The 26,961-nt window shown below is 45.3% G+C and overlaps 9 protein-coding genes and 1 long non-coding RNA gene across 13 annotated transcripts; 6 read left to right on the forward strand and 4 right to left on the reverse strand.

Annotated features, from left to right (window-relative positions):
* The first annotated feature begins 992 nt into the window (after positions 1–992).
* On the forward strand, positions 993–2,520 carry LOC116651802 (uncharacterized). Its single transcript, XR_004304807.2, has 3 exons — positions 993–1,603; positions 1,672–1,763; positions 1,813–2,520. It is a non-coding gene; the product is annotated as an uncharacterized lncRNA (long non-coding RNA).
* A 2,472-nt stretch (positions 2,521–4,992) lies between these two features.
* Positions 4,993–7,604, reverse strand: CCT4 (chaperonin containing TCP1 subunit 4). The gene is made up of 4 exons (XM_002059184.4): positions 7,373–7,604; positions 6,302–7,094; positions 5,563–6,247; positions 4,993–5,504 (listed from the first exon to the last, which is right to left on the reverse strand). Exons 1-4 carry the CDS (start codon positions 7,476–7,478, stop codon positions 5,487–5,489), a joined length of 1,602 nt encoding a protein of 533 aa, XP_002059220.1. The 5' UTR covers positions 7,479–7,604; the 3' UTR covers positions 4,993–5,486.
* A 106-nt stretch (positions 7,605–7,710) lies between these two features.
* On the reverse strand, positions 7,711–8,809 carry IFT43 (intraflagellar transport 43). The gene is made up of 5 exons (XM_002059185.4): positions 8,666–8,809; positions 8,354–8,613; positions 8,272–8,295; positions 8,097–8,219; positions 7,711–8,038 (listed from the first exon to the last, which is right to left on the reverse strand). Exons 1-5 carry the CDS (start codon positions 8,705–8,707, stop codon positions 7,762–7,764), a joined length of 726 nt encoding a protein of 241 aa, XP_002059221.2. The 5' UTR covers positions 8,708–8,809; the 3' UTR covers positions 7,711–7,761.
* Positions 8,810–8,811: 2 nt separating this feature from the next.
* PICK1 (protein interacting with PRKCA 1) lies at positions 8,812–13,395 on the forward strand. 4 transcript variants are annotated; one of them, XM_015169034.3, is made up of 5 exons: positions 8,822–8,946; positions 9,136–9,207; positions 9,321–9,446; positions 10,288–10,399; positions 11,802–13,395. In XM_015169034.3, exons 1-5 carry the CDS (start codon positions 8,906–8,908, stop codon positions 13,149–13,151), a joined length of 1,701 nt encoding a protein of 566 aa, XP_015024520.1. In that variant the 5' UTR covers positions 8,822–8,905; the 3' UTR covers positions 13,152–13,395. The 4 variants fall into 4 exon arrangements, with proteins under 4 accessions (XP_002059222.1, XP_015024520.1, XP_032294770.1 ...); XM_032438879.2 differs by lacking the exon at positions 9,321–9,446 and having other exon boundaries at positions 8,823–8,946; XM_070208861.1 differs by lacking the exon at positions 9,136–9,207 and having other exon boundaries at positions 8,825–8,946.
* On the reverse strand, positions 10,672–11,718 carry LOC6635757 (uncharacterized). The gene has a single exon (XM_002059187.4). The coding sequence runs from the start codon at positions 11,618–11,620 to the stop codon at positions 10,829–10,831; it is 792 nt and encodes a 263-aa protein (XP_002059223.1). The 5' UTR covers positions 11,621–11,718; the 3' UTR covers positions 10,672–10,828.
* A 719-nt stretch (positions 13,396–14,114) lies between the features above and the next one.
* On the forward strand, positions 14,115–17,563 carry LOC6635758 (ATPase family gene 2 protein homolog A). The gene is made up of 3 exons (XM_002059188.4): positions 14,115–14,726; positions 14,782–15,273; positions 15,325–17,563. Exons 1-3 carry the CDS (start codon positions 14,324–14,326, stop codon positions 16,830–16,832), a joined length of 2,403 nt encoding a protein of 800 aa, XP_002059224.1. The 5' UTR covers positions 14,115–14,323; the 3' UTR covers positions 16,833–17,563.
* A 544-nt stretch (positions 17,564–18,107) lies between these two features.
* Positions 18,108–19,661, forward strand: LOC6635759 (thiamine transporter 1). The gene is made up of 2 exons (XM_002059189.4): positions 18,108–19,436; positions 19,494–19,661. The coding sequence occupies exons 1-2, from the start codon at positions 18,284–18,286 to the stop codon at positions 19,622–19,624; spliced, it is 1,284 nt and encodes a 427-aa protein (XP_002059225.3). The 5' UTR covers positions 18,108–18,283; the 3' UTR covers positions 19,625–19,661.
* A 273-nt stretch (positions 19,662–19,934) lies between these two features.
* spict (magnesium transporter spict) lies at positions 19,935–21,790 on the forward strand. Its single transcript, XM_032438880.2, has 3 exons — positions 19,935–20,073; positions 20,289–20,594; positions 20,674–21,790. Exons 2-3 carry the CDS (start codon positions 20,324–20,326, stop codon positions 21,528–21,530), a joined length of 1,128 nt encoding a protein of 375 aa, XP_032294771.1. The 5' UTR covers positions 19,935–20,073; positions 20,289–20,323; the 3' UTR covers positions 21,531–21,790.
* A 584-nt stretch (positions 21,791–22,374) lies between these two features.
* On the forward strand, positions 22,375–23,444 carry LOC6635761 (protein D3). The gene has a single exon (XM_002059191.4). The coding sequence runs from the start codon at positions 22,515–22,517 to the stop codon at positions 23,280–23,282; it is 768 nt and encodes a 255-aa protein (XP_002059227.2). The 5' UTR covers positions 22,375–22,514; the 3' UTR covers positions 23,283–23,444.
* On the reverse strand, positions 23,285–26,900 carry LOC6635762 (uncharacterized protein DDB_G0283357). The gene is made up of 3 exons (XM_015168921.3): positions 25,103–26,900; positions 24,195–25,021; positions 23,285–24,125 (listed from the first exon to the last, which is right to left on the reverse strand). Exons 1-3 carry the CDS (start codon positions 26,715–26,717, stop codon positions 24,051–24,053), a joined length of 2,517 nt encoding a protein of 838 aa, XP_015024407.1. The 5' UTR covers positions 26,718–26,900; the 3' UTR covers positions 23,285–24,050.
* Positions 26,901–26,961: the final 61 nt, after the last annotated feature.

Here is a 26,961-nt window from a genome sequence, read left to right on the forward strand (position 1 = left end):
GGGTTTTCAGTTCATATTCAAAGTGCCCACAGCCCAACTCCCCCTTACTGACCCTGCCCTCGGGTCATTTAACTGGTCAAATAGAAATTCCGATTGGAATTGGGATTAGGACTCAGCTTCAGCTGGAGGCTATTATTTGTGTGTGTGTGTGTGGCATGCGCTCAGATCGGCTGGCTCAGATTTGATTTGAGCTCTTTGATAGATTTGGCTGCATTTGCAAATTGAATTGGCCATTTTGAGAAATGTTTCCTTGCAGGCCAGCCGCCTCCATTTATAACAATTTAATGAAATTTTCGAATGCGTTTTCATAACATTTTCACGGACAGTTTCCCTTCGTTGATATCATTAATCACTCGCCTGCTGTCCTAGACTAACGAAAATTAAGTTTTCTGTTGCAAATCAAAAAAGAAAGGAAAAACAAAAACAACAACAAAAACTCTTCCAATTGTTTTCTCTTTAACTAAAACACTTTTATGCGCCCTCACTTAAGTGCCACGCCTGCTTTTCTGGGCTTAACGTTGTGTCGGAAAAATCTGTTAAGTATTTAGTTTATATTTTTTACGATTTCCAAGTTGTTAAATCTCAAATTTCCCTCTTGAATATGCAAAAACACATTTAAAAATTTATTTAAATTAAAATTCTAATTTTTAGAATAATTATTGTGACCATAAAGAATAAGGGGATATTTTTGGGTACACTCTTTTCATAATTTCTTAAAATATAAATGCAAAAATAATCTAATGATTCAGCTCTGGCAAAAAAAAAACACGCAAAAAAAACACGATATTTAAAGTCTGGGTAGAAGAAGGGAAATTTTCTAGAGGCTTGGGAAATTCGCATGTTAACATTTTTGACATTTTTCACGCGTTTCTTGACAGAACAACTTTTAAGTTTTGGCCGACGGGAGGTAATTTTCTATGTACTAGGGAAATTTACATGTCAAATTTTGAATTATTTTTCAAATAGGGAAATTTTAGAGAAAAATTTGCCTAAATTGTCAAAAATTCCTTAATTTTAAATACAAAACTTATCTTGAGCTCAAATCATGTCCAAAATAGATTTGTAGACAAAGAAATGCGTAAGAAAATTTGTAATGAAGCTTTAACAAGTCAATATTTAAAGTCTTGAGAGCAAATTAACCACTGAAGCGATTGATTCTAATTTGTAAGGTTGGATAAGAGAAGAAGATGTCTTTGTCAACTGGGAAAGTGCTCGAAAATTATATGGATAGCATATGTTCAGTTTCTGGATGATTGCATTTGAATTTGATGCTTTGAATTTCAATTCGCAAATGTGTGTGAGAGAGGTGGAGGAGGGGGGAGGCGGGACATACCCCTTTTTTACCATCTCTCAAATAAATGTATGTCTGTGACGAGCTGCCTTTGTTGTCAAGTGAAGACAAACATTTAACCAAAGAAAAACAAGAGTGCAAGAGTCGGAATATGCACGACTACAAGATACCCTACACATACAGACAGGCACACGCGCATCTTCTATCCTCTTTTCTTCCTTTCTCAACACTAAGCATGAAAAAAAAAACATCCCTGCTTCTCAGATCAGAAATAGGGCATCAAAATGTGTGTAAATACCAAAGCCCAAGCTTGTAAGTTTTCAAATTTCCCAAAAGTGAAATCCTCTAGATTTGTATAAACTATAAAATATTCCACATAGCAAATTTGTTGCCTGTAGCTCTGAAAATTTCTGAGATATAAACAAAAACGCAAAAATCGATAACATTTGGTTATCGATTTATCGAGAATGGGGTGAGTTATCGATAATTTGATTTGAATAAACATAACAAGTTTCTTCCAGATCTTTTGGCTCTCTCTCTCAAGCCAAGCTACCCCATTTACCCGTTTACAGGGCATAAGACAAAGAAAAAGCTGCCAACACAATTGAATTACAATGAAAATATGAAATGAGCGACAAAAGCAAAGTTTTGTCTAGTTTTCTTCTACGTTTTTTTTTTTTTTTTGGTTTTTGTCCTTCGGGCGGCAAAAATTAAGCAAACAAATGCGAGAAGCGACAAAGAAACAAAGCGAAAATAAGTGGAAACACATGGAAAATTGAAAAAAAAAAACTCTAAAGTGTGAGCGCTGCAAACAAATATAACTAGAAGCTGGACCCGTAAAAAAATCCCAAATTCAATATTTGCGCATACAAACAAATGCGTGTCCCTAGACGAGGAGCCCGCCCCCCTGATGAGGTCAGTGCAAACAAGACGAACAAAATGTGGCAAAGTGCTCAACGCTGTGGGCTATAGGGAAAACGAAAGCAAGAGTCCGCACGACTAGCAGATACCCTGTAGCCAGTTTCGAGCTGTCAATTGAACTTTCTTCGCACTTCGAACTTCCTTCTACAACACACACACACACACACAGAAACAATTCCCAGTCCTGTTTATGCTTCTTCTTTCCCTCAGGTTCACTCTATGAAAAAGTTAATCTTTAATAACTTTGTTGCTCTTAGTCCGATTCTTATGAAATTTTCGGAGCTTTAAAATAACATTCAACTCTTGTTGCATACAAAAAATCAGCGCTATACTTTTTACATACTTCCAGTTATGCGGGAAGGGGTAAATAGGGTTTAAATTAGCACGATCTGTACCATGTACACAAATTGGAGATATCTTTCAAATGACAGATACTTCGTACTACTCGGAAATGTTGCTAAGTCTAGCTCGTAAAACTTAAGAGATTTGTTTAAAAACGGAAGATCGATATTGACTTTTATCGATTGCTTGGAAACGGGGCAAGTTATCGATTATCGGAAAAAGAAATACCTACATTGACAAGTCCCCAGCTCTTACAGGTTCTGAGATCCTTGCGTTCATACAGGCGGACTGACGGACAGACGAACATATCTAGATGAACTCGGCTGTTGATGCTGATCAAGAAGATATATAATTTATGGGCTGGGGCATGCTTCCTTCTGCTCATACATACGTCACATACATTTAGACAAAAACATTATACCCTTTTTACTCATTATCAATGGGTATATAAAGTGAGCTGCCTTTTGTGAGCTAATATATATGCTCGAAAATGGATATACGCGAAGAACTTCTATTCGATTTCACGGAAACGGGTGGAACTATCGCTATATTAAATCTTTTCTTAAAGAAGAAGACTGTGGAATAGGGGTATATTTACAATGTTGGGATATTTACAAATTGGGATATTTACCATAAAGGGGATATTTACAATGGAAATATTGCAATATTGGCAATGAGGGGTATTTATAATGGAGGGGATATTTATAATGGGAAATAGTTTTAAGTGCAGGGATATTAACAATGAGGGATATTTATAACGGGGCATTGTTACAATGAAGGGGATATTTATAATGGGGAATAGTTTTAAGTGGAGGGATATTAACAATGAGGGATATTTACAATGGAGAATAGTTACAATGAAGGAGATATTTATAATGGGGAATAGTTACAATGAAGGGGATATTTATAATGGGAAATGTTTAAAATTAAGGGAATTGAGAACTAAGGATTGGGAACATGGCCTACTACCGTAGGGATATTAGATCATTCGCCTCATAGGAGTGGAATCCTTGAAGGCGTCTCTCTGTGATGGAGTTAGCCAGGAACGGGAAAATCCAGCATATGGGCGTAGAATTGGATCTGAACTCCGACCTGTATCTGTATCTATGCATAACTTATACAAAATGTTGCTCTTATAGCTAGATCTGTTTATAAATATAAATACTCTTTGAATTTCAGACTCCTACAAAACCAGCATAGCCCATTTCGGCACATCTCTAAAGGGTATAAAAAGGGCAACCTTTTCTCATTCCCAGCAACCCTCAAAGTCCGCCCAAAAGTATGCCACAAATTACGTAAAGCCCATTCAAAAATGGTTGATTTTAAAAGATGGCTGAAACATGTGAAAATTTGCATGCAACCCCCTCGAATAAAAAACGAGAAGGTATCCAACCCCTCGCTGTGGCGCAAATGCCCAGCCAATTAGCTGGAAATGTTGATGTGCTCAAAAACCAAAGCAACAGGAACTCCCGCATGACCCAACCCCATTTGGGATATCCTTTTTTTTTTTTTTGAAACTGAAATCAACACCAGGCCGAAAGTTCAGGCCTTCCTTTTGGACATGTTTACACATTTAATTAACTAACACGCGCCCGAAAACTTCCGGGGATTCCCCGGCCCCGCGAAAAGTAAACGAACGGAAAATGAGACTCGGTTCGGGTTCAGTTTTTCTGCCTCTTGTCTCTGTTTTTATGTTTCCTTGACCATTTGAAACCATTTCAAGTGGTTTAATCATTTAACGCACATCATAAAAATCGCATCAAGTGACTTTTTTTTATTTACACGCATCAACAAAAGAAAGGAATTCCAGCCCAAAAAGGGGCGACAAAAACGTATGCGGGCGGGCAATGTGAACGAAAAGAGGGGGGGGGTCGATCCAAAAGGATGGCAAATCCTTTGAAATTTTAGCAGTGCCCGAAAAGGGGCGTGAACTAATCGCACAGCCCACAGATGAGCCGAAGGTGATAAAAATATTGGCGAGAAATTGAACGAAAAGTCGAAGATCTAATAACAATCATGTTCGCAAATTAATCGAATTAAGCGGCGTTGCGCGACCAAAATACGTCTCCTTTCAATGCCAAAAAGTCATGTGAATGCAAATTGAACTTTTGGCTATGCAACCTGGGATAAACATTAACTCAACCTCAACTTCCGCGACTATTTTGCGATTAGTTTCGATTTTGGGATGCGTCAGAAGTAGCTTTGTTCCACCCATTTTCCACTCTTGGAGAGAGCATAACATAAAACTGTTATCATATATTGGAATTCTGACAATGTCAAGTAGGCAATCGGACAAAATGTGAACATTAGTTCTTTATAAATGAGTTCCTTATTTAAACAATCTTAAAGATTAATTGATCTTCAATCATATATATATTCATATATACACATTGCCAACGCATACATATTCTTTATGTATGTAAATTAAATGCCTTGCATCATTTAAATAAATTCCTTTATTTATGCATGCTTTTTAGTAACAAGAAAATGACATATTTAAGTGCAGCGCAGGCGAAATTTGAATTTGCCGCCAAATGCCAAACGATTTGCCACACTTTCGCCAAAGGTGGCAACGCCAAAATCAAAATGCGTGCGCACGCCTGCGACTGGCAAATTCTAAAATGCGCGCAAATTTCAAAATGGCGCACAGCAAAAAAAAACTTAATATGCTGCACAATATTCAGTTGCTTGTTAATACAAAGCGAAATACATAGTTTTTTATTAAACGTTAAATAGTTATTACCTTGTGTGTTGTATTATAAGGTGAATTTAATTCAATTGGACGCGGCACAAAGCAGCCGCAATACGTTATGAGTGTGTGCGAGTGTGTGTGTGTTTGTGTGTGTTAAGGAGTTCTTTTTTTTTTTTTTTTTGATGTGGCTTATGAAAATGCAAATAAGTAAAGATCTTGCAGCACAGTAGGCGAACATGTTTAGCTCATGGTATTGATCTAGAAGAGAGAACATGGATTTATAAAAAGACTAAGAGTACAATTCCCGGCTACTCACAATATCATCGATCTTCAGTATGGAGCGTATGGTCTCGGTGGCCAGTGTGATGGCCGAGGTGCTGACCAGCAGCGGCTGGACAACGTTCTCCGCCAGTATATCGGTAATGGCGCCCTTGCGCACATTGATGCCCGCCGTCTTCTCGCCCTGGGCATGACGATTGCGCAGCTCCGTGACGGTGGCAATCGGATTGAGGCCCGCATTCTCGGCCAGAGTCGATGGAATGACCTCCAGGGCATCGGCAAAAGCGCGATAACAATAGGCATCGACACCCTCCACGGTTTGTGCCAAGGCGGCCAGCTGCAGCGCCATCTCGATTTCTGGCGCACCGCCGCCCACAATCTGGGCGCGCTTCTTCACCAGACAGCGCACCACGCAGAGCGCATCGTGCAGCGAACGGGCTGCCTCCTCAAGCACCAGCTTGTTGGAGCCACGGCAAATGATGGAAACGGTGCGTCCCTGATTCTGTATGCCCGTGATCTTGACAAATTTGTTGGTGCCGCTGGCCACCTCCTCGACGAGATCGGCGCTGGACAAGTTCTCGGCTGTGAAATGATCCAGCGAGGCGATGGGACGGCAGTGCAGAGACTTGCATACGAACTCAATATCCTCGCGCTCCACATCCTTGACAACCAGACACTTGATCTTGTCCAGGAAATGCTGAGCCAGATCCGAAACGGCATCGCTGCAGAATAACTTTTAGTATTACGAAATTCATATTAAGCAGAGATTAACTCACCGCAATATGGACTTCTGGACGAGCAGGACATTGCAGCCGGCCTTCTTGATCTGTTTGACAATATTGAGAATATAGGAACGTTCCTCCTTGAGCACACGATCCATGGCCGCATAATCGCTGACAATCACATTGTGATCCATATCGGTTTTCGGTGCCGAAATGCAGAACTGAATCAGCCCAATTTTTGCCTTCTCGATGCGCTTGGGCGCATTGGTGCCCGCCGAGCGGCTGGTAAAGACCAGGCCCTGCACCAGTTCCGTATCCTCGACGGTGCCGCCCAGGCTCTGGATAACCTTGATGTTCTTCAGATCCACAGACGACTCCTTGCCGGGCTCGGTGACCTTCAGCACCGCATCGACAGCAATCGGAGCCAACAGGCTGCTCTGCTGCGAGACCACCTTGGAGTTGAGCGATGTTGAGGCGCTCTTGATCAGGGTATCGCGATCATTGAGCTCAATGGGCGTGGACATTTGGGTGAGTATCTCGACCGCCTTGTTCGAGCAGCGCTGGAACGAGTCCGAAATGGCAGTCGGATGCAGGCCCTTCTGCAGCAGCTTCTCGCAGGCCTCAAGCAATGCGCCCGCAATAACCACCACAGATGTGGTGCCATCGCCGGCCTCCACATCCTGGGCACGGGACAGCTCGACCAACATCTTGGCAGCCGGATGCAACACGTTCATCTGCTTCAAAATGGTGGCGCCGTCGTTCGTGATGGACACCTCACCGTTGCCCGCCTGGATCATCTTGTCCATGCCGCGCGGGCCCAGACTGGTGCGAATCGCATCGGACACAGCTGCAAAAAGCAAATATGTATCAAAATTCTCCACCTCCTCCACACGCTTCGCCCGCAGCACATGAGTCATATGCGCGACAAAGTGTCATCACTAGGAAGCTTCGAGACGGCGGCGCAGCCGGCAACTGCTTTTGTTAAATGCATTTTTGCACAGCAATGCGTCTTAACAATAACTTTTGTGCAGCGCAATTTGTTGTTTGCAACATAAATGTGCCTGCTGCACACACTTTATGTGATAGCTGTGCTTATTTCTGCAAAAAAAATATGCATTTTCTTACCCTTGGCCGCCTGTATGTTGGACAGCCGCACATCGGTTGGCTTCGACTTGTCCTTGAAGGTCTGTGCTTTCGGTTTAATGCCAACTGTTCTTGCTTTCGGCGCCATTGTTGTCTTAGTTATGCGATTTTTAACAATTGGTAATTTTTAAGCACAATTTTCAACGCGATTAACACAGATTAAAAAGTGTCTAAAACTATGTTTTTCGCTGCCCCGTGACGTATAGTGACGGGAGAAACTCTGATAGTACTATCGATTGTTTTCGATTGTTCAAGCGATGTTTTTGGTATTATTTAGCACCATTTTCGGTGAATGGCAATTTGAATTTTAAAACAAGTGCTTTAGCCTAAATATTGCATTTATTTTTGATTTTCTGATTACAATTGTCTGCCTAATCATATTTAAGCGTTGGCGGCAGTTCGTCTGGCCCGATTTCCAACTTTTCCGGCACACCAGCCTTCAGCGTCTTATCCGAATTTATTTGAGCCGTGACCTCCGTAAAGAGTTTATCCCATTCCCAAAGCTCGTCCGGCTCGTCCAGACTTTCTTGATCGTGCAAGCAACGCGTCAATATGGACAAGTCGACGTCCTCAATAGCCGAGAACGCATTCTGCGAGAGCAGATCAGAGCTCAACTCCTTGAGCGCGACTTCATGGCTGTAAGGAACGCTGAAAAATTGAGATAGTATTCATATATCTTTCCAAATTATTAACACAAGGCACTCACGGCGGAGGATCGGCTATTTCGTTCAGCATGAGATCGTCCCTGACATCATCCAAGTCCGGTATAATGGGTATATCATCTGTGGGTATTGTGCTGGACGCCGATTTTGTCACCTGAAAACGCTCGCTAAATATTTGAGACTCGTTATTTATGTTTTAATTGAAGTGTTTCCGCTTACTCGTCAAACGAATTCTTCTTCGATCTGTGAACATGAAATGCCTATTAATAACAAACGGAAACAGTTACCGGATATAACTGACTTGAGGCCCTTCAATCCCGAGTCCGCCCAACCGCCCGAAACGCGTCTTATGGGCGGGCGACTCGAATCGAATTCATTATTATATGTTGTCGGCGTTGTGGCCGCTGTGGTCGTGGGACTGCTGCTCTCATTGTGTATATCCAGCGTTATATCGATGGATATATCCTTGTTCAGCTTCTGTGTAGACGCGGCACTCGCGGAGCCTCCCGCCTCGTTGAGCACATCGCGACTCTTGGAGCGGCGGCCCTTGCGCGCCGTCGTCTGCAAATGTGCCTAAATTAACTGCTTTTTTTTATTAGTAATTTGATATTACCTTTCTTATGGTCATTTTCAGCTCCTCAGCCCAATCCATCATTATAAAAATAATTGTTTATATTTCTGGCGTTGCCTAGGCAACAAGTTGTCGTTGCAGTGTTGCAAAATGTTGTATAATATAAAATCGATACTATTCGATAGCAGCTGTTTTTGTGCCGCAGCCAACTTCACGTCACGCAGTGCGGTGGCAGCTTCACAGACTGATTGATTCAAAACAAAATATTAAAACGCTGCCAAAATGCTGACAGACGACGATGACTTCTTCTACGAGGACAAAATGTGAGTAGGAAATACGTCAACCGTGTGTACAATCGCATGTTCATACAATTTCATAAAACGCCTGGCGGGCTTTAGCCAAACGAAAGCCTTCGCCCAGCGGCTTGTCACAAATCAATAATTGGGTCAACATATTGTTTTGATTTTGTTTTTGACCCAACATTTAAATACTTTAAATTGAAATTTGGTCAGTAAACGAGCAGGCGAACAGGCACCGCCAGTGCTCATACAATTTAATGCGGATTCCATGGCCGACTTTGAGGCGTAAGTATCGGGGCATATGGCAAGTACTTTTGCTGCTGCTTCTTCTTGTTCTTCGAGAAAAAAAAAAATAGTACTCTTATCTACGTCACAAATTGCCCAAATTTCCCCGAAAGTGAAAAACCCAAAACGGAGGATTCGAATACGTCTGATACGGAATGCGCGGTGCTCTGCACTGGCCTCGACTTGGCGCCCGAAAACTTTGGACTGTATTATAAACAGAAATATGAGTTAGATCGCTTGTAAGTCCATGTCTTGACTCAAAACCCATGTACTTTCATGTAGTGTCTCCAAAAGCTAACCAAATAGACGGAGACTGAGCAACAATATTATTGTGTGGGAATTCGATTAGATTATCGTAATATCTTAAGTTTTTATTGTATAACCCAAAAATGGAGACTGCTAGAACGTCCACCCCTAAACAGATAATGCCCCCATTGTAATGTAGGGTTTATCTATGGTAGATATATGATATTATTTTCGACTTTTTAGCAATCTTAGAAGCCTACAAAATCTCAGTTTTGATTAAGATCATTTGAAATAATATTAAGTTTTTTTTTTATATAATTTAATTCTTTAATGATTGCTCTATAAAAGCTATATGTTATAGTGCTTCGATCCAGCACAAAGACAATTTTATGCAGTCTTTAAAAATTAGTTTCTAGTTGAAATTAAACAAGAGTTCATATGAGATCGGACCTAACCTAGCTTATAGTACTCCCTTGAGGAATATTACAATAAATTATATTTCTTTTTTACCTACCTAGAACTAGTATTAGCCCGACTTATATCAAAAATTAACTTAGATATAGACTTTTTCAGTTTTTTTTTTTTTTTAATTTATCAGAAGCAACAGAAAGAAGCCTTAAGATTGTAAAGCTACAGATTATTAAGCGATCATGTATAAGTAGAGTTACAATAGGTTTTTCTTAGCTGAATTGCTAAATCGTATTGCTAGATTAAATACCTAGAAAATTGCACCCATTAATGTGAGTATGGCACGCTTCGATTTACTTTCGAAAAGCTTCCAATTTGTTCCAAACTCTATCCGATTTGAAGCTAATGCAATTGATCAATTTACAGGGGCATGACCGTGACGACCAGCTCCGTTGTGATAAACAAGGATCAGAGCAATCTAATTGGCATCAGCATCGGAGGCGGAGCCCCAATGTGTCCCTGTCTCTACATAGTTCAGGTGAGGATAAACAAACAAAAATAATAAAAATAGCTGAACAAAAGTTTTTAGTTTAAGATTAATATAAGCTACTAGCGCAGAAACAAAGCAGATTTATAGCTCAACAGACTTTGCTTTCGATTCTTCTTCTTTTTTTTCCATAGCTTAAACTTGTTGAGAATTACAAGCTGAACAACATTTGCAGCTAGTTTTTGAATTGAAACAATTTTGAATTAAATATGAAATTAACAAAATTGTTGATAAAACTAAAAAAAAAAGAAAAGACAAAACAATTAGCTGAACTACAAATATATGTTAATTAAAAAATAAATAAACTAAAGAAGCAAAGACAAAAACAATAATCCGAAAGGAAAAACGCATCTAAAAGCGAGGCATTGATTCAACCCCAAACAATATTTCAAAATGTATCGCGAGTATATTTGTAATTGTTTACAATTTAACTTTGGTGCGCTTCCAGGGATTCGGTCTGGCCTTGAAGTTGGTCAGCTGGCGCGCCTGCTGGTATTCCTTCTGCCAACGAAGCGATGCCGCAACCATGTTCGCCTGGCAGCGATCCTCCTGCTTGCGCTGATTCCACTTGTCGAACTGCTTGCGTTGCTCACCCCGTTTCTGTGAGTGCAATTTGAATGGCTTCGTCTTGACAATGCTCGACCAGATGCTGGGCACATATGGCGGCTTGCGCCAAGAATCGCCCGATGTTGCTAGCAAATTTGGCCGCAGCGTTAACTCCTTCATGCTGGACTCCTGTATGGACAACATTTCGGCCTCCCAGCGTTTGTTCGCCTTCATCGAGTTGATAAGCGTGCGGGGCGTTTGCGGCTCGGTGATCTTCTGCAGCGAATTCAGCTGACGCATCTTGTTGCGCATCTCCCAGCGCTTGTGATGGGCTCTGAAATTCGGCACCGGCAGACTGTGAAATTGTCGCTGCTGTTGTTGCGCCCGAATCACGCTGCGCGCCCTTTCTATGCGATTCCGATCGTACTCCTGCTGAAATTTGCAGACCTTTGGCACCACGGACGCCCTGCGGCACTTGCTCGCCTTCGATCTGGCGCTGTCCAGGCCCGCCTGCTGCCGCAGCAGCTTGTTGCTTCTAGAGCAGCGCTCCATTAAAATGGATCTCAGTCGTTGATCCAATTGACTGGCGCGCGACATGATTTTCGCTTTGGCAGCCGGCTTCGGTGCATTCTCTCCGTAATCTCTGTACCAATGCGAGAGCGTCATGGTGCTTGGCCAATTTTCCAAAAAAATGTCCTGAAATGGAAACCGAAAATATAAAATTTGTTCAACAGAATTTTGAAACTACTTTGAATGTGCCTAAACTCTACTTAACAGCTGCTCGGCTCCAGGCATCTCAGACATGGCTTCCATAGAATATATTCAATACGTGCCCTTCTTTTTTCAGGTATTCGATGGCACGCCGGCCGCTCGGGAGGGTTCGCTGCAGTCGGGTGACGAGCTGCTGGCCGTCAATTCGGTCAGCGTGAAGGGCAAGACCAAGGTGGAGGTGGCCAAGATGATACAAACAGCCAGCGAGCAGGTCATCGTGCACTTTAACAAGCTGCACGCGGATCCGGAGCAGGGCAAAAGCCTTGACATAATTCTCAAGAAGCTGAAACATCGCATTGTCGACAATTTGTCGAGCAACACGGCGGATACGTTGGGTCTGTCGCGGGCCATACTCTGCAACGATTCGCTGGTGAAGCGGCTGGAGGAGCTGGAGGGCACAGAACTGATGTACAAGGGCCTGGTGGAGCATGCCCGTCGCATGCTGAAGGCCTACTATGATCTGCTGCAGACATACAAATCGTTTGGCGATTGCTTCACACAGATCTCGGCGCATGAGCCGCAGCAGCGCGCCTCCGAGGCATTTCGCACCTTTGGCGAATTCCATAGATCGCTGGAGAAGGATGGCCTGGCCATCATCAAGCAGATCAAGCCCGTGCTGGCCGATCTGGGCACATATCTGAACAAGGCCATTCCGGACACCAAGCTGACGGTGCGACGCTATGCGGACGCCAAGTTCACGTATCTCTCCTACTGTCTGAAGGTCAAGGAGATGGATGATGAGGAGCACGGCTTTGCGGCGCTCCAGGAGCCGCTCTATCGCGTGGAGACGGGCAACTATGAGTACCGTTTGATCCTGCGCTGTCGCCAGGATGCGCGCAGCAAGTTTGCCAAGCTGCGCACCGATGTGCTCGAAAAGATGGAGCTGTTGGAGTGCAAGCATGCCATGGATCTGAACAAACAGCTGCGCAGCCTGCTCGAAAGTCTCGCGGAGCTGCACAAGAGTCTGGTGGAGCGTCTGGACACGCTGCCACCGCTGTTCCCCATTGAGGTGGACTTCAAGGAAACCGATTTTCAGTACAAATCCAGCACACTCAAGCCCCAGGAGCTGGACGAGGATGAGCTCGAAGCCAATGCGCAACGACGCAGCCACAATGTCATCTATGGTCGGGAAGCAGCAACCGTCGAGCAGCCGGCGCCCATTGTCAATGTGGCAACGTCCAGTTGTCCAGCAGCCGCTGCCGCCTCCAATGCCAACGAGAATGAGACGCTACTTAAGGAGCTGGGCCTGCACGATGTCGATTTGCTGTCCAATCCGCAGACGATTAGCAATCAAAAGGATTCCATATCCGCGCAAAACGATGGCTACGATTTCGATTTGTTCCTGAATCAGGCAAATGCCACAACCAGCCTCGAGCGGGACCTGATGTCGGCAAATGCTAGCGAAACTGATTTGCTGCTCCAATAAACTTTTTTTTTTTTTTAGTATTTTTGTGCAAATATAAAAAGTGTTGAAAAACCAATTAATTTTTAAAGCTGCGCTTAACGGCTAAGGCTGGTATGCTGTTCAAGCCAATTGCTGATAAATCGACTATGCAAACATTGTAAAAGACCTTTTGCTTATGCGTTATGTGTGTGTATATATATATTATCCTGTACTTACAATTAAATCAATACTTATTAGATAATTAAACTTGACATGAGATTACAAATTATCTTAAAGTATCGATACTTTAATTTAAAAGTCAGTTGCCGCGTACTCGTCTTAATAAGGCCTGTCTTTGTCTGCCTTAGCCATTCACAACGCGCGCTCACACATGCACAAGTGGTTTCTACTTACAATTAAATCAATACTTATTAGATAATTAAACTTCACATGAGATTACAAATTATCTTAAAGTATCGATACTTTAATTTAAGAGTCAGTTGCCGCGTACTCGTCTTAATAAGGCCTGTCTTAGCCATTCACAATGCGCGCTCACACATGCACAAGTGGTTTCTAAATCTCAGAGCACACACAATTGTCGCAGCTTCCTTGATTCCAAATTCGCTGTTATATGTATACTTAAAAAAAAGCAATTGCACTTACCAGCTTTTGCCATTCACAATGCCTGCGTTCCCCTGCAGATGACTTGGCGATGCGCAGGCAAACAAAAAAACACGATTAACCACATAAAACACAAAACAAAGATGTTTTTATATAACATCCAACTCCTGCCACGACGAGCTATTTTCTCTATTTTCATAATCCTTTCTTAATTCAAAACACATGAATATTGCGCACTTGTTTCAAATATGCAATGTCTGCCAACTTTTGCCATTCACAATGCACGTAAACACGCACAGCTGATTGGCATTGCAAAAGGTAATCAAAACCTGCTTCGTTTGCCGGCTGACATAAAACACAAAACAAAGAAATTTGTTTTATACAACATACAAATGCTGGCACGACAAGCTATTATCTATATTACCAAAGTTCAATTGTATCAGTTTCTTAATTAAATTCGAATATAAAAGAGAATATTGCGCACTATGTTTAAATGTGCCTCGCCAGCCAACTTTTGCCATTCACAATGCACGTACACACGCACAGCTGATTGGCATTGCAAAAGGTAAACAAAACGTGCTTCGTTTGCCGACATGCCGCCAAAATCGAGCAACAAAAAGAACCAAGCCACTTGGTATCATTGCGACAAATGCGGCGTGCACATAACATCCAAATCCCGAGACACACACGAGCGAATATGTCCCATTGATGAAGACAAAAGCGGCCCAGCGGTGGATGCAGAGTTTGTGCGCAGTGGAGCGCTCTACACGAGCAGCGCGCAGCAGCGCAGCTTTGAGGTGGAATCACTGAAGGATCTGCCGCCCAAATATGCCAACATGCTGATATTTGTATCCGAAGGCGCCATGCAGCTAGCGGAATGGCACATAGGACAGCAGCTGGTCATAAGCCCGGCGACTCAAGAGTCCGGGACGCTCGTGCGCCTGGCTTGGCCCGTGTCGGAGCAGTTTCTCACAACAGTGTTTGCCTCGACGGAGGGTAGGTTTGTGTGTGCCCAAGTGGAGACAACTCGCTAATCGATTTCCTATTTAAGATTACAAACAGAATTGGACGCCGCTGCGAGGCAAATCGCTGCGCATTTCGGCGCTGGACAGCAGCCAGCTCTACGTTGCTGCGAGCGTCTCCTTGAGGCAGCTGAACGGCAGTGAGTCCAGTCTGGAGCAGCAGCAGCTGCCGGATGTGGCTGCTGTGCTCAAGCAGGACCTAATCAATAACATCTACTGCAGGCACAGCGAGCTGCACTTGAATTTCTTTAACAAGCCCTTGACCTTTCGCTTGGAGAGCTGGCGGGGCGTCGAGGAGTGTGGCGTGGAGGATGCGCTGGCACGGCTGAGCTTGGCAAAGTCCCAGCAATTTGTGCAGATAACAAGCGCCACGCGCCTGGAGCTGCTGCTCAGCGAGGAGCAAGCCAAACCGGAGCCAGAGCAAAAGCTGACTAAAGCCAAAATAGGCGGATTGGACAAGGAAATCCAATTGGTGGAGGAGAGCATGGACTATGCGCTGGGCTACAGGCCGCTGCCCAAGGGTAAGCAGACAATTTGAACTTGGAAACCCTCTCAACATCTTCTCCCTGCAGGCATCAAGGTCTCACGTGGATTGCTGCTGTACGGCGCCAGCGGCTGCGGCAAATCCCTGGTCTGCGAGGCCATGTGCGCCGCCGCGCAGGCACGCGACAGCAAGGTGCAGCTCATTCGCATCAACAGCGGCGAGATCTACAGCAAGTTTCTGGGCGAAACGGAACAAAAGCTGGCGGCTCATTTCGAGCGCGCCTATGCGCATTATCCGCATCCGACGCTGCTGCTGCTGGAGGATGTGCACACGCTGTGTCCCAAGCAGGACGCCGGCAGCGATCTGGTCAAGCGTGTGTCGCTGGCAATGCTCTCGCTGCTCGATCAGCTCAGCAGCGGCAGCCGGCCCGAGTCGAGTCGCACATTTTTGCTGGCCACCAGCTCGCAAATCGATGCACTGCATCCGAGCATACGGCGTGCCGGGCGTCTGGACTGCGAACTGGAGCTAGGCGCACCCGCGCCAGCCGCACGCCAACAGATTCTGCACTGTCTGCTGCAGCCGCTGCAGCATAACATCCAGGAGTCGGAGCTGGAGCAGATTGCCAGCATAACGCACGGCTATGTGGGCGCCGATCTGGCCAATTTGGTGTATACCGCCACGCTGGCCACACTCAAGGCTGAGGCGCGCGCGCTGGAGCTGCGCGACTTGCAGTCGGCGCTCACACAGGTCAAGCCCTCGGCCATGCGCGAGGTGCTCATCGAGAGTCCCAATGTCCGCTGGTCGGACATTGGCGGCCAGGCGGAGCTGCGGCTGGCACTGCAGCAGGCCATCGAGTGGCCGCTGCTGCATGCGGATAAATTCCAGCGCCTGGGCATCAAGCCGCCGCGCGGCGTGCTCATGTTCGGCCCGCCCGGCTGCTCCAAGACAATGATTGCCAAGGCGCTGGCCACCGAAAGCCAACTGAACTTTCTGTCCATCAAGGGTCCCGAGCTGTTCTCCATGTGGGTGGGCGAATCGGAGCGTGCCGTGCGCGAGGTGTTCCGCAAGGCGCGTCAAGTGGCGCCCGCGATTGTCTTCTTCGACGAAATCGATGCCATTGGCGGCGAACGCGCCGAGGGCTCGACCAGCGGCTCGTCCGTCAAGGAGCGTGTGCTCACCCAGCTGCTGACCGAACTGGACGGCGTAGAGGCCTTGCATAATGTGACCATTGTGGCGGCCACCAATCGCCCGGACATGATTGACAAGGCGCTGTTGCGTCCCGGCCGCATCGATCGCGTCTGCTATGTGGGCCTGCCCGAGCCGGAGGCACGCCGCGAAATCCTTCACATCAAGCTGCGCGCCATGCCCCTGGCCGAGAATGTTGTGGACATTGTGGACAGGCTGGTCACGCTCACGGCGGGCTATTCGGGCGCCGAAATACAGGCTGTCTGCCATGAGGCAGCGCTCAGCGCTCTGGAGCAGAGCTTCGAGGCGGAGGCCGTGCACTGGCGGCACTTTGAGGCCGCACTCCAAATGGTTCAGCCACGCACAAGTCCCGAGCTGTTGCGTCTCTATCAGGAGTACATTAAAAAGTAGAAAAGTAGGGATGTTCCCGAAAACTCTTTCAACGCACTTTCGCCTTGATTTATTTGAAAGCGTGTTCCACAACGAATTCAACAATTTAAACTCATTTCGACTTTTTATGCATTCTATTTTTTTTTTTTTTTTTTTGGTTTTTACGTTTTTCGGAGTTGTAAAAAAGTGTAATTTCCAGTGCCCTAAATCGTCAGAAAAAATATCATAAATCTCCAATCTAAATGATATAGATAAGGGAACAAGAGATGATAATATTAATAAAAATGCTTATCAGTGAGAGAAATCATAAGTCTACAAGAATTGAAGAACGTTCAGTCGAACCGACTTGGCAATACCCTAACAGTGTTGTAAAGTGGCGTACGAAACAAAATTGTAATTTGTTAAGAATCAGGAGTTAAAATATGTGAAGTGCATGTAAAACTGTAATTTTAGAAATGTGCATTTAAAACTGTAAGATATATAAATTCCCTCTAAATTGCTTGGGCTTTAATCGAATGGAATTGTCAAATTGATTGAACCCTGCTCCAAGATTTTCTTTACATTATTAAAGAGAGAGCCAGAAACCAATATGCCTTTTGTTCACTTCGCGTGCAGAGTATCAACTGTTACATGCCTAATGACAAAACTTGTTATGCCCGAAAAATAAATAATCAATTCGATACCCAATTGAATCAGTTCAACAATGCGCTGACAACAAATTTGTACATTTTTCTTGTGTATAGACTAGAAAATACCCTGTGCCTGCGACATTTGCATTTTAAAATATTTTCCTAATATTTCAAAAATAGTTTTCAATGATATTTCGAAAGTAGAGCTATAAAAAACGGATATGTAATATATAAATAGAATAGCTTTAAGTTATTTATACAATTTTAAAATTTTCAGTGCTGCCAATTTCTAAAAAAAAAAAAGCAGCTGAGTCCAGTGTTGAAAATGGCCATAAATAGCTGTTCGCTAAAAATAGCTAAAGGCAGCTATAAAATAGCTGTATTGGCATTGGAGTTGTCCAAAAATAGCTAAACTAGCCTTAAGCAAAAACTTATCCAGATTTAGCTGGATTAGTTAAGAGTTTTAGCTTCTTCCGCCAGATGAACTCCTAAAATAGCTAAAAATAGCTATAAAATAGCTTTAATGGCAATAGAATTATTTAAAAATTAAGTGCAAATAATATTTGAAATGTTTACAGGGTATGAGCAGAACAGACACACATTTATATATGGGTGTATATTTTAGGAGAAGTGTTTTTTAGTGCTTGAACTCGCAAATTGGCAGACTTTTTGAGGGGCGAAAGAAAGCAACAGGTTGCTGCAGAGCTCGTGCGAGAGCGTCGCCGGGATCGGTGCGGAACAGTTGTTGTCGGACCGTCGCAACGATTACGACACAGAGTCAATCAGCACGCACGCTGCTAACAAATTTGAGAGCGCGCGTCTCTTCGAGAATTGCCAAATAAGATGCAGCTGTGGCTGAGGATTTCCATGCTGCTCTGCTCGTTCGGTTTTCTGCGCGAGCTGCGACCCTCGGAGCCGTACGTGACCGAATATTTGGCCGGCGATTGGCGCAATCTGACCTCCGAACAGATCTACCAGCAGGTGTATCCCTTTGGCACCTACTCGGTGCTGGCCCTGCTGGTGATCGTGTTCCTCATCACGGATCTGTTGCGCTACAAGCCCATCATTGTGCTGTCCTCTGTGGCGGGCATTGTGCTGTTTGTGCTGCTGCTGTGGACGCGCAGCCTGCTGGAGCTGCAGTTAGCCCAGCTGTTCTTTGGCTTCTTCATGGCCGCCGAGGTGGCCTACTATACGTACATCTATGCCAAGGTCGATCGGGCACGTTATCAGATCGTCACCGGGCATACGCGTGCCGCAATTTTGGGTGGCAAATTTCTGGGCGGCATTGTTGCCCAGCTGCTCGTCTCAACGGACTGCATGAACTTTCGCCAGCTGCACTACATCTCGCTGGCCACACAGATTATATCGCTGCCCATTGCCCTGCTGCTGCCGAGTGTGCCGCGCAGCGTTTACTTCTATGCGGTGAAGGATTCGCCGGCGCAGCTGGAAAATGAGAATGCGAAAATGGCGGCGCCAAAGTTTTCGCTGAGAAACGCGTGCAGCCTGCTCTGGTATCATTTGGTCTCCTCCTATACGAATCCCATTGTGCTCATGTGGAGCATCTGGTGGGCATTGGCCATTTGCGGCCAGGTGCAGGTCATCTCGTACATACAGTTCCTGTGGAAGGAGCTGGCGCCGTTGCATCAGAGCAACTACAATGGCGGCGTCGAGGCGGTGGCCACACTTCTGGGCGCCATCGGAGCCATCCTTGCCGGCATGCTGAACAGCAACAGTCGCCGCAGCTTTTATATGCTGCTCAATTCGGTGTGTGCGGCCATATTGGGTGTGCTAATGCTGCTCGCGGCCTGCTGCAACAGCGTCTGGTTGGCGTACGTCAGCTATGCGATCTTCTGTGCCATCTTCTTCTTTATCATCACCGTGGCAGCTGCCGTTGTGGCCGAGAATCTGGTGGACGACAGCTTCGGGCTGGTGTTTGGCATCAATACGCTGGTGGCGCTTGTCTTGCAATCGATATTAACTGTTGTTGTGCTGACCGGTAAGTCGAGGATGCTTTTATTTGTGACCGCCAGCTAATCCTTTCATTCCTGGGCAGACACGGGCTTTGGCCTGCCGCCAAAGAAGCAGTATATTGTTTATGGCAGCTACTTTTTGGTTTTGTCTGCAGTTTACCTGCTGCTGCAGCTGCTACTAAAGATCTTTGCCAGAAAGTCTCCGGCGGCGTGATGAAATAAAATACCACTCGAATATCCTTAATTACATTTTTTATTAATGTTTACCTTTTTTACAGCGCAGACAGCAGTAACTTAACAGGTCTGCGGACTGTTAATAACAGTGCGTAATTGTTTTAATTGAGAAAAAGCGCTTGTGCGCTTACAAGCAAGCCGGTGTTGAATTTTGCATTGTGTATAACAATACCAACATATTGTTGCAGTTATTTAGCAAAAGAAAACCTATAATTGTGCGGCAATTGCCATTTAACAGTTGAAATAAGACCTAACAGAGAGCACAGCTGTTATTCAACATTTCGATCGTGAATTGCTGCAAAAGGCCGCACAATAATCGATATTTTCGATATTATGTTCGTGCAGCCCTGGTAAAACGCAATCGAGCACAAACAAAACAAAGTTTCTGTGCGTGCAGTTCCTATATTTGCATGGCTGCTAAATAAACAAGTAAGTTGATTAAAATTCTATAAATAATGCACGCAGTTCACACAAACTGCTTGCTTATATGTGTTTATGTGTTTGTATTGAGTGCAAGCCTCGAGGGCAAATGTGAGTCATGCAGACAACAACTTTCAGCTGACGAGCCGTGCGTGTGTGTATGTGTGTGCGTGTGTGTGTGTGTGTGTGTGTGCGTGTATTTATTATTCTAGTTTTTCTTTTAGAGTTGCGTTTACCAACAACACGAATTAGCTAACAAATGAATAGCGAAGCCCCATTACTGCCGCCGGCCCAAGCTGTGTCCGCCGCAGCCGTTGTCTCGGACACGCCCCCTTTGACTGAGCCCTATTCGGATACGGATTTTTACATTGGCGTCGGCTTGGCCATTTCATCATGTTTCTTCATCGGCTCCAGCTTCATTATCAAGAAGAAAGCACTGCTGCGTCTGAGCCGCTATGGCGAGGTGCGCGCCGCAGCTGGCGGTTTTGGCTATTTGCGTGAATGGATCTGGTGGGCGGGGCTGCTGACAAGTGAGTTTTGCTTTTGTGATCGGGAGAGACCTTGTCTAAAATAGTGACTCATTCGTTATCGTTTGTGTGTGCCTTGCAGTGGGCTTGGGCGAAGCAGCCAATTTTGCCGCGTATGCATTCGCACCCGCCTCCCTGGTGACGCCGCTGGGCGCGCTGAGCGTCATCATCTCGGCGGTGATGGCATCGCGTTTCCTCAACGAGAAGCTCAATTTGTTGGGCAAGATTGGCTGCTTTCTGTGCATTCTGGGCTCGACAATTGTGGTCATACACTCGCCCAAAGAGAAGGAGATTGAGGATCTGCAAGTGCTCTTCGAAATGCTGCAGGATCCCGTCTTTATACTCTATGTCATTTGCATCTTTGGCTCGAGCGCATTTGTCGCCTGCTTTGTGGCGCCGCAACATGGCCACACCAATGTCTGCGTCTACCTCTTCCTGTGCTCCGGCATTGGCTCCCTGACGGTGATGTCCTGCAAGGCACTGGGCCTGGCCATACGCAGCACAATTGCCAACGGCTCGAATGTGTTCAGCACATGGATGCCATGGTTCCTGATCGTGGTGACCGTCACCTTTATAGCCATACAGATGAACTATCTGAACAAGGCGCTGGACATATTTAATACGAGCATTGTGACGCCCGTTTACTATGTGATGTTCACCACGCTGGTGATCACCGCATCCGCCATACTGCTCAAGGAGTTCCAGCACATGCGCTTCGAGAATATACTCGGCGATGTGTGCGGCTTTCTAATTGTCATCATAGCCGTCTTTATGCTCAACGCCTTCAAGGATATCGACATCACGCTGATGGACGTGCGCGGCCTGATGCGGCCCAAGATGCAGCGCGTCTCCCAGTACGACGAGGAGGTGCTGGTCAGCACCAATCTGAAGGAGCGTCGCTACTCGTACGGCTCCAGCGATGTCTTCCGCAAGGCATGACACAAGCAGCGCTATCAAGTTTAGTTATTCCCCATGGCCCAAACTTGACTCCAACCAACCACATTCAAATTGCAATCCAAAAAAACCATATCAAACGCATCATACCATTGATTGTTCCTTCATTTTTGTTAATCACACTTTCGTTTAAGTCCTAGCATTTTAAGTGTATTGTAAAGCTAAAAGATCGACCAGTTATTATTTGCCTTTAGGATTACGTGAAAAATTTGTATATAATATAAGCATAGCCCTTGCCAATTTAAGTTGTCTTTGAATCGAGTTGAAAAACAGCTAAAAATAGCTATTATCTGCTTGTTAAGACGCCAAAAATAGCTACGTAAGTTGAGAATTTCAAATGTTTTCGGCTGACCACCTCTTCAAAAAGCCTTATTTAGCTTCAAAATAGCTGAATTGACAACGCCGTTAAAAACACTTGAGTCTGATTAGCATCATGATGTTGTATCCAATTAGAACTGACAGTGGGCTACACAAATGTTGCAAAATAGCTATAATTTGCCTGTTAGAATGCCAAAATTAGCTAAGTCAGTTAAGAATTGCCAGCTAACCTCTAAAAATATCCGTATTTGGCCTTAAAACAGCTAAATGAACAACGCTGTTAAAAAGCACAACACTCTTATTGGCATACATGTATTATATCCAATTGGAGCGTTCAGTGGGAGATTAGGCAAGTCGCTCTAAAAAAAACCTTGGCTAGTTAAACAAGTAAATCTCGTATTTGCTATTTGCCTAGCAGGCTGTTCGATCCTCGTCAAAGTTTATAAATCAACACAAATCCAAATTCATATCGTATTCAACAAAATTGATAGCCTGTTTTGAAAATTCGGAAAACATCGATAACGATAACAATTCAACGCGTTCACCTGTGAATGCCAGGGCTGCCAACTGTGAAATAATTGCAATTAACCAAATATTAAAAAATAGTTAAAAGTTCGATTTGGCTTGAGTAAACATTAAATTTGGGCAAATATGAATATTGTGCGCTTGGGCTGCACGCGTGGCGTGCTGAAAAATCCATTGTCCACGCAATGGAATAACATAATCAGGGCTACCGCAATGACGGCTGTCAATTGGAATGCCCTCAATGCCGTTAGAACGGCAACAGCGACAAGCTCTCGCAAAAATTTCGCCATTTTGCAGAGTTCAATTCCAGTTATAAACTCGATACGCAACTATACGTGCAAATCGATCGGCGGCAGCATGGAGGAACATTGTGTAGTGCCCGATGTAATTGCCAAGGCGCCCAAGGGCACGGCTTCCGTTGAATATGCCGGCGGCATAAGCGTGCAGGCCGGCAATGTGCTGACCCCCACCCAGGTCAAAGATCAGCCGTGCGTCAAATGGGAGGCGGATGCGTCGAAGCTATACACGCTCTGCATGACCGATCCGGATGCGCCCAGTCGCAAGGATCCCAAGTTCCGCGAATGGCATCACTGGCTCGTCGGCAATATACCCGGCAGCGATGTGGCCAAGGGCGAGGTGCTCTCCGCCTACGTGGGCTCTGGCCCGCCGCCCGATACCGGCCTGCATCGCTATATCTTTCTGATCTTCGAGCAGAAGTGCAAGCTCAACTTCGACGAGAAGCGTCTGCCCAACAACAGCGGCGACGGACGTGGCGGCTTCAAGATAGCCAAGTTCGCCGAGAAATATGATCTGGGTGATCCCGTCGCTGGCAATTTCTACCAGGCCGAGTACGATGACTATGTGCCCATTCTGTACAAGCAGCTGGGCGCCTAAGACCAAGAGTTTTCCTTGCATTTCTCTAGATTACATAATGTGAAGCACATTTGTTTTTTTTTTTTATTAACTTGTAATTTGAAATTGTAATTGGAGCCAGATTCGAATCATAGACGAAGGTCTGTTTGGCAATAAAAATTGCGGCAGCTGCATTTTGAATAAGTTCGTTTGTTGTACCCGATTTTCAAGGTGAGACAGGTGCAGGTGCACTCAATTACAATCGATATTTATTACCCTGCGAAGGGTTGTTATGTCATGGGAAGGCGTTTCCAAGCCCAGCAGGTGCTTCGATATAGCCAAGTCATACCTAAAGCTAATCAGTTCTAAAGAGGAGCACACAATTTGAAACTTTACAATTCGCCCCCAAATAATCTGTAGAACCAAAAGACTTCTGGAAAGGATTACTAGCAGGGACATTCACAGTGCACTTCACCATCTCCTGCTCCAGCAGCTGATTCCTTATCGCTCCTAAAGAGAAAACATTCTTTCACGAACCTAATTCGAATCTTCACAATTCTCGCCAACTCTCTGTAAAGCCAAGTCTTGCTGGGTTGGGTAGACTCCAAACTCCCAGTGGAAAGCTTACATCCACTCTAGTCTCATCCTGATATTGCGCCACAATAGATAAACCGTGCGTCCTTATGATGTATGCATTTATTTGTTTACTCGCAATCTACAATCTTGTGTTGTTGTTTTTTTTTTTTATGTATTTATCAATTTATAATAAAATTTGGGATGAAAATGCATACAGGACAAGCGGCGGCTGCCTTAAGATGCTGGAGCGGATGATTCCAAGCTGTCGTACTTCTGTTTATGCTCCGGCCACTCCACCTCGCTGATAGCCTGCCAAGATATTTGAATATTAAACAAACAATTCAATTAAATGATAATTAATTAAGTAAATGTGCTTGCCTTGAGTTCGTCGAAGGCCTGCTTGGCTATCCAATGGAATACGGGATTCTTCCAGTCGCGGGTAATGGCCTGCAGCTCCTTGACGCCGGTTTCGGTGGCCGGCGATGAGGTCTTTGAGATTTTTAGATACTGTGCCCACAAGAAGACCATGCTGCGCATTTTGTATGTCCAAAAATCGTTGGGCACGCCGCGTATCATGTCCTGTACCTTTTCGGTGTTCGGCATCTTGAGGTTCTCCAAAAAGGTTACATTCATCAATGTAAATATGGACTTCATGTTATTGTAATAATTATCGGAATTCTTCTCCAGCGCAAATTGGCCCTGGCTAACAATAACATCGACCACCTGATCGGTTGTCAAACGTGGAAAGTCCGGTATAAAGCAATTGCGCAAATTGATGCTGCCAAATGGCTGCAGCTGCTCCTTGATGGCCGCCTCGCACCACTTGTAATCCGTCCACCAGGCTGTCCAAGATGTATACTTTTTGGACTCCTCCTTGATGGCCCACTCGTAGTGCAAACGCTTGCGAATGCGCTTGACCAATGTGCGTCCCGCATTCTTGCCCTCCTGCTCAAAACTGGGCATCTCCGCCAGCGCCTCGTCGTCCAGCTCCTCACCGCTTGTACTGTAATTCGGCGCCTGCTCAAAGAACATGATCGCATACGACTTGTCCTCCGGCTGTGGCAGTGCCACCTTCTGATTGTTGATATACGGCAGCTTGAAGCCGCCCAGCAAAAAGCCGCGCTTCACGGCAAGCTTGCGACGCTTGATGTCGGCCTTGGTGAGCGGCACGGAGACTGCCTCGGCTACGCGTTTCTGTCCGGGAACTGCAAAAGGGTAAGACGTTAATACAAAGCTTGACCGAATCAGGCGAAGTTTCTGCTGGGTACTGAAGCGCTCGGCTTTACCTTTAGCATTTGTTTTGGCAGCTTCTTTCTTGACTTCCTGTGGCTTGTTGTTGTTGTTGCTGCTGCTGCTGCTGATGTTGGCTTTGCTTTTCGCTTGAGTATTTGGAGCTGGCGCCGCGATCGGATTCTTTTGGACCGGCAGCTGAGCTGGCTTCGGCTTGCCGCCATTGAGTGCCACATTTTTGGCCACAGCTGGTTGATTTTTAGCGTTCAATGGATTTTTAATAATTTGCTTTTGTTGCGCATTCTGCGGCCGATTGACAACAACTGGCGGCCTGCGTGCCGCAAGGGGCAGCTGCGGATTGTTGCTGTTGTTGTTGTTGTTGTTGATAATTTGCCTGGGAGCTGGTGGTCTGCCCTGATTGTGCATCTGCGGCGGTCGGTTGCCAACTGGCATGGCATTGGGATTGGGCTTGGGGCCGCTATTGTTGTCGAAATTCCATTTGCTGTTGCGATTGCCGCCCACATTCGGTTTGCCCTGGCCGAAGCCAAAGTTGTTGTTGCCCACCTGCCAATTGGATTGGTTCTTCATCAGAGCGTTAACCGTCTCCATCACTGCGTAAGCCTCGCCAGCGGGCCTAGCATTGTTTGGGCCGCGATAATTCTGCACATTCGAGCTGCCTGCCCCAATTGATGCTTGGCTATTGTTGTTGTTATAAAATGGTTGATTATTGTTGCTGTTGTTGCTGTTGTTTATGGGAAAATCGTTGGACTGCGGCCGGCGAAAGTCGTCATTGTATCCGCGATCGTTAAAGTTGCCAAAGTTACCCGTATTATAAGGCGCAGCAGTGCGTTCATTGTTGTTGAACTTAAAATTGGAGCCGGTGCGCCCCAAATTACTCGATTCCTGGCCGCGCAAATTGTCATTGAAATGATCGGCACGTCGATAAGTATCGATATTGCGATCATTGTTGTAAAAGCGTTGATTGTCAGTGTTGTTAATGTTGCTGCTGTTGCTGTTGTTGTTGTAGCTAAGATCGCTAACAGAGCGACTCATGCCCAAATTTGTTGGCAACTGCTGCTGCTGCTGCTGTTGTTGTTGTTGTTGTTGCTGTTGAGGGCCACGGTAATTGTCGGAACTGGACATATAACCGTTATTGCTCGCATTTCGACTGTTGTCGCCGCCGCTTATATTGAATCGCTGATCGAAAGTGCGTCCCAGAAAATTTGATTGCGTCTGCTGCGACGGTCCACGAAATTTATCATCAAAGTTGCTCTTAATCGGCGCAGCACTCACGTGGTCTGCTCCACGGCCGGCATTGCCGAACCTTTGGTTGTTGTTGTTGTTGTGGTTATTGTTGAAGTTAGAGAAGCCAATGTCGCCGCCGGATCGTCCGTAATTGTTTGATTGCATGCCGCCAAACTTGTTGTTATCAATATCTGCATATCGTTGATTGTTGTAACCGTTGTCAATATTGTTCATTGACCTACGAAAATTATCATCGAATGGACCGCCACCACCACCAACACTGCCGCCGCCACCTCCGCTATTGCCACCACCACCGCCGCCGCCGCCACCACCGCTGCCAACTCCGCTGCGAATTGGCGCAAAAGACGATGTATCATTGGGCTGTCGACGCTGCCCAATGCCGTAGGCGCTGAATCTATGGTCCATACTGCCCGATTAACTGCTCTCTAAATCGATTTAACTAATTATGTGTGACGACAAGGTATGATTTTAACGGCTATTGCAGCTATTTCTATAATTTTTTATTTTTTTTACAATACGCTAGCTGCTTGATGCCGTTCTAAATTGTAATATTTTCACATTTGACAGACACGCACACACGCGCACACACACATACATGCAGACTAGTGCTGTAAAGCGCCGGATTGAGCTGCCGTGAACCTGAACTAAT

Source organism: Drosophila virilis, chromosome 4 (genome assembly GCF_030788295.1).
Source record: "Drosophila virilis strain 15010-1051.87 chromosome 4, Dvir_AGI_RSII-ME, whole genome shotgun sequence".
Lineage (NCBI taxonomy): Eukaryota > Metazoa > Arthropoda > Insecta > Diptera > Drosophilidae > Drosophila > Drosophila virilis.